Source organism: Habropoda laboriosa, unplaced genomic scaffold, assembly GCF_001263275.1.
Source record: "Habropoda laboriosa isolate 0110345459 unplaced genomic scaffold, ASM126327v1 scaffold64, whole genome shotgun sequence".
NCBI lineage: Eukaryota > Metazoa > Arthropoda > Insecta > Hymenoptera > Apidae > Habropoda > Habropoda laboriosa.
In genome coordinates, this window is record NW_017100183.1 from 1351952 (window position 1) to 1358530 (window position 6579).

The following is a 6579-nucleotide window of genomic DNA, read 5'->3' on the forward strand; positions in this document are numbered from 1 at the left end:
CGGAGAGCGTAGCAAAGGGTAAGACGGAGAAAAACGTAGGTGTTTAAGCGGGGGTTTGGACGTTCTAGCCCTGCCTTAAACACGTCCCATGCGCGAAGCGAGGTTACTCTTATTTTGAACGGATGGTACGTTATTAATAATGTTAAAGCAATTAAGAATTTATTATAAGTATGAACTTTAAACTGCTTACTACATGCAATTATGTTCTAATTTACAGTAAGACCATTTATCCCATCTACTGCTTTCGAGAGATCGTCAAAGTTCTACCCACGTAATCCAACACACATATGCAAATATCTTTACATGCAAATTTAACAAAGGAGAGTCTTTCACATCTGTCGATTTTACCATCTTTGATGGTTAGATTGTATATAATTCCTAAACTCGCCGCTCTACATCGTAGAGGGCGTCACAAAACCACTCATTTTTTACATGATCGGTATTTCAGAACGCGGGACACAAAGTCCCATAAGGTGTTAAGTCTATCCTGTACATCGTCTATGATATAAGTATAGCAGTTAATATAACTTCAACCTATAGATTACTGATATAAACGAAATCGTACATAGAATACCTGAAACAACTTGATTTTTACTGGTGAATATTTTTCAAATTGTACGTATTTTAAATTATTTGTTTAATGAAATTTTGATAGGCAAAGTCATATTGCTGTAAGTCGATAAAGCAGAATATGCGCTGACAGTGTGAACAAGAACTTTTTAGTGGTTGTACAGGTTGGATTTGGAGATTGGATGTAACGCGGTAGGAAACGCGAGTGATCTGTTGTCAGTAGGAATTAACTGTATGGATATTACCGGGAAAATAAATATTTTTTGAAGAATGGAGTCTCCGCCAGACCTGGAAACAGTTTACCAGGCTGTATATTCTTTATATAATAATTCAAATCCTTCGGGGCCAGGAAAAACATCTCAATGGTTGGACGAATTACAAAAATCAGTAAGTTATTTGTTAGCGGTCTTTTTACAATTACCCTACATTCTTTATTCGTACACGCGTTGCATTTTTCTATGTTTTTTTTACATTGATTGTACAGTTATTGGTAATTTCTTGATACAAATACACAAGATTGTAGTTAAAAAACGTAAATAGATCCAATAGTTTCTAACCTTATGTTATAAAACCTAATTCCCATATAATTTTTGTAGAATTACTGTACGCAATTTTAATATTATGAAATAAATTGGAAAAAAATATTAGTACAATAATTATTATGTTTATGTATTATTTTAGGTATTTGCATGGAAAATAGCAGATGAAATGCTGCAGCAAAAGCGAGATGTTCAATCTTGTTACTTTGCTGCACAAACAATGCGTACCAAAATACAACTATGTTTCCAAGAATTACCTCCAGAGGCTCATATTTCTTTGAGAGATTCTTTAATGAATCACATATCACAAATTAATGAACACACCAATTCTGCTATTGTTACACAGGTTTATGCATAGTATAATATTTTTTATAGTGTATCATTTATATATAATCATAATAATCAAGATTATTATTATAGTTGTGCCTAGCACTGGCTGATCTTGCATTACAAATGTCTACTTGGCAAAAACCAGTTGTGGATTTAATCAACAGATTTGGAGAATCAACAGCTAGCTTATGGCCATTGCTTGAAGTAATGACAGTATTACCTGAGGAAGTAAATTCAAGATCTCTTAGGTATAAAAAGATGGAAATGAAACTTAAAGTATAATGCATTAATAAGCCGGTTTCAATATATTTGTATATTTATAACAGTAACAGAATTTCTAGTAAGTGTGGAAGGTACAGAAATACTTGTATATCAGTTGTGTTTAACTCTTACTACATTTTCAGAAAATGTGTCTAAAAAATGGTGGAGAAAATGTACAAATTCGTGTTACAATTCTTAGATGTTTTACAAGTTGGATTGCAGTGCATGCTATACCTCTTGTACCCACAAGTGATGTTATTGTATATACCCTTCAGGTATGTTTTATCAGAAATGGCTTTAAGTGAATTTCATTTCCAGAATTACACATTACTGTTTAGATACTTGGAAATCACATGACTGGATCTCAATTACATGAAGCAGCTGCAGATTGTATATGTGTAATTCTGCAAGTTTTGGAAGAAGATAGCAGTAGTAGTCGGGATAATAATAGCGAATCAACTATGCAGCTGCAACAGCTACAACTATTTCTTTTTACTAGTGTAATGACTTTAGAACAACCATACCATTTATCTGTTGCACATGAAGATATGGACAAGTAAACCTTACTTCTTTTATCTAATTAAAGATGTAGTAGAACTCAAGATTATCTTAAATATTTACTTAGTTATTGTATGAATTATTTAGATCCATAAACTATTGTCGGATTTTTACGGAGTTAGCTGAGACATTCTTGGAAACTATGGTAAATGGCTGTGCAGGAGGAAAACAACATTATGCTATTAAAATCCTTGATCTGGTCTTAGTATGTGTTGGACATCATGACTATGAAGTGGCACAAATAACATTTAATTTGTGGTATCGTTTATCTGAAATTCTCTACCAAAAGAACAGTGATGATCTTAATGTAGTGTTTCGACCTCATATTGAGAGATTAATTGGAGCATTATGTAGGCATTGTCAAATGGAACCAGATCATGTAAGTAATTACATTTAATTTAGAGTATGTATTTTTTCTCTTAATATTAAATATATAATTTTTCAACCAACAGTTGGGTTTGGTAGAAGAGGGAGCTGGTGGCGAAGAATTTGCAGATTTCAGAAACCGTGTTTCCGATCTGATAAAAGACGTAGTATTTGTAGTTGGAAGTAGTCACTGTTTCCGTCAAATGTTTTCTTCTTTGACGGGTGGTCCAGGACCGCAAGGTCAACCTAATCATGTACCCACATGGGATTCGACCGAAGCTGCTCTGTTTGTAATGCAAGCAGTTGCAAAAAATATTTTACCGTGAGTTTCTTACGCATCAAAACTCGATTTTTTATTATAATTCAACTTGTGCGATATCGTTTATTCACAGAAAAGAAAACGATGTAGTTCCGAAAGTAGTAGAGGCTATTTTAAATTTACCAGAAAATACTCATATAGCTGTACGTCACACGAGTATCCTTTTGTTAGGAGAACTTTGTGAGTGGATAGACAATCACCCTCAATCCTTAGGTAAAATTTTTAAATAATTACAGGTGGTTTATTTTGATATGTTCTTTCGATAACTTAACATTAATGTTGCAGAACCTGTTTTAAATTTTCTTCTGACCTGTTTAAGTCAAAAGGGTTTAGGAAGCGCTGCTTGCGGTGCATTACTCAGCATATGTACAGCTTGTCCATTACACATGGCTTCTCACTTCCCAGGATTATTACAAATTGCACGTTCTCTTGACAGTTTTGCTATTAGTAATGATGCTGCTATTGGTTTACTCAAGGGTAAGATGGTAGAATATATTTATTTATATAAAAGATGTCAAGTTTACCGGCTGAGGAACTGTCGCAAGCTATGAAGGAATTATGTTGGTTCCAAGCAAGACCGTTATGCGAAATTATGGAACGTAGAATTCCAATTGAAATAGGAACAAAGACTGATCCTGTGATATGGCTAGATAGATTAGCCGCTATATTTAGGCATACTGATCCAAAAATTCACGATTCTTATGAATTTCATCCTTGTCAAAATGCTGTTAACGAAGTACGTTTTGTAATAATAATATAATTAAAATTTTATGATATGTATTTGGTATTTTTTATACTAATATTGTTATATACAGATGTGGCCCATGTTATCAAACGTATGCACAACATATCAACATGACGCAAAATTGATGGAAAGGTGTTGCCGTTGTTTAAGATTCGCTGTTCGTTGTGTAGGAAAACATTCCGCCCATCTCCTTGAACCACTTGTGAAACAGGTATTTATTGTTTATAAACTCTGAATTGTATCATAATGTTTCTTTTTTTCATTGTTTTCTGGATTTTCAGATCGTACAATTATACGCAGCCCATCAACATAGCTGTTTTTTATATCTTGGTTCAATATTAGTTGATGAATACGCCATAAATTCAGAATGTGTCACCGGTTTATTAAGAATGCTGGAAGCATTTATTGGGCCTACTTTTACTATACTTCAGCAACAAGATGGACTAAAGAATCATCCTGATACAGTAGATGATCTTTTTAGATTATGTGCCAGGTATATATATTTATTATTCAGACGGTGTACAAATAATACACTATATTTTACGTATACAAATATCTTTATTTTTAACAATAGGTTTCTTCAAAGGGCTCCCACAGCCTTTTTATGCTCGGTTTTAATGGAAAGTATAATTGACTGTGCCTTAATGGCCTGTAGTTTAGACCATAGGGACGCAAATGTTTCAGTAATGAAATTCTTTTATGACCTTATACATTGCGGTCGTAACTATGAGGTATTTAAATGAAAACAATAATATTTTTTATGACTCGGATATCATGCAAGTATTGATAGTTTTTTTGTATTTTCCAAAGACTCGAACAGATTATACAATGCGACAGCAATTAGTACACCGCATATTAGAAGAAAAAGGGCAAACATTAGTCACAAGATTACTTCATGCATCCGTGTTCTCGCTATCGTCCTACATGTTATCAGATGTTGCGGATGTTTTGGTTGAACTTTCTCTGACTAATAGACAAGTAAGTCACAATGAATTTCTTTCTACTCAATGTTAGATAGCCTATCATATACTTCTATACTTAAAATATTATTTGTTGTTTAGTTATTATCCAAATGGTTAGCGGAAGCCATTAAAATTATGCCATTACAAAACGCAGGCGGTTCTCCAACAGCACAACCTGAACAACTGTTCGAATTTCACAGTACAGTTACAAGGTATGTCAAATTAGAATTTTTAATACTTTCCAGTTGAAGTACAGAAATTTTATGCAAGTTGTTTAACTTATAGGGCGGACTCAGCAAAATCCGTAAATCATGCCTTACGTAATTTTGCGCGTTTGTATCGTTGATGCATTTCGATGTAAAATTAAGGTAAAATATGTCAAAATTGTAAACAGCAAAGATCTTCCAAGATCCTTCATATAATCGATATATTTGAAGGTATCAAAGAAACAAGATTATTGTGAAATGGTGAGTCTATGCTGTATAAATGTATTAGCAAAAGTTTTAAATACTTTATACTTGTTTACTATCTACACATTCCGTCGCAAAGTATGTAAAAACGATAAAAATAAGTCGACTTTCCTATAAAGTGTATTTCTTAATTTCACATACAAACATTGTAGTTACTAACATTCTCTTTTTAATATGAACATCTTTATCATGTAAAAGTACCAAACATAGAACTTCACTCACTGCACATCTTTCAGTTATTTATGTTGTTATTAATATAGTTTTATTGCATTTGTTCCATGTAATCTTTGAACATGTGATAGCTACGAGGAAAGATATCCGAATTACCTATTATATTAGGTATGTATCTAGTCAGCTATTTGAAAGACACATTACACATACTTTGTGGATAAAGTGCAGGTAGTAAACATTTGAAAGTCAGAGTGATTATATATTTTTGTGCTTTCCATCTTATTTACTTAGACAACCTTCCAATGGAATACTATTAAATTTCTCGAAAAAGTATGAGATGTCTGCTATTTGTCACTCATTAACATGTAATAAGTTGTACAATATTATTTTATAGTTATATTTTAACGCTTCAACAGTCCTGTTATAAGGTGTCACTTTCAGTGATGACGTTTTTTTTTTTTTAATTTTTTATGACAAATAACATGGAGAGCAAACGAACTTTGCAAGATAAATTTTAGTAAATATCTAAATGAAATGTAAAACTACTTAAATATGGATAAATAATACGTATAATACAAAAATCATTTGTGCATACATATTACAAAAAATGAAAGATATGTATGAATTTCACAGGATAAAATGTAGATCTTATTCACACTTCTGTATCTTTTTCACATGTTTCACAAAATATAATTTTATATACATTTAGATCATGTTTAATGAGATGTGTTATGTGATAATGGTATTGGAAGATGACATATTCATCTCCCATTCTCATTGTATGAATCTACATCTGAAAGTAAAGTGTTCAATAGTCCTAAATCTTGTTAATATTTAAATGAATTTTTGCGTTTTTGGAATACAATTATGATGGTATTTTGGAATCAAAGGAACACTGTAGTATCCACATATGATATGAGGGTATAACAGTGACCTTGAGAAACGTTCAAGAATACAAATTCACTCATGCAATGAAACATACACAGAAACTATATACTCATTTTACACAATGGTTAACTTGTACAAATAATTTACATTATATAAGATAATTAACTTCTTATAAATTGTTAATGTACAGATAAAATTTTAATGAAGATAAGCATTAATATTAAAAAGAAAATCAATTATAATGTAAGATTGAAAATGATTAAACTGTAAGAATATTTTAACAACTAGCATTATCATTAGCATTTATGCCAACATTCTACTTTACGATAACAAACTTCTGATATATTCCAAACGAAATATTTTTTACTTGATCTTAAATTTAAATTGACAATAAAGAGGT

The 6579-nt window shown here is 31.8% G+C and overlaps 1 protein-coding gene across 1 annotated transcript; it reads left to right on the forward strand.

Annotated features, from left to right (window-relative positions):
• Nucleotides 1-539: 539 nt before the first annotated feature.
• LOC108579222 (transportin-3) lies at nt 540-4996 on the forward strand. The gene is given in 18 exon segments (XM_017942703.1): nt 540-615; nt 724-957; nt 1252-1455; nt 1530-1687; nt 1734-1779; nt 1844-1975; nt 2039-2256; nt 2346-2637; nt 2711-2946; nt 3017-3156; nt 3229-3431; nt 3434-3679; nt 3759-3899; nt 3970-4181; nt 4263-4419; nt 4499-4666; nt 4750-4862; nt 4936-4996. Coding segments are annotated over 17 exon segments (2844 nt in total). The 5' UTR covers nt 540-615; nt 724-840.
• The last annotated feature ends 1583 nt before the right edge of the window (nt 4997-6579 follow it).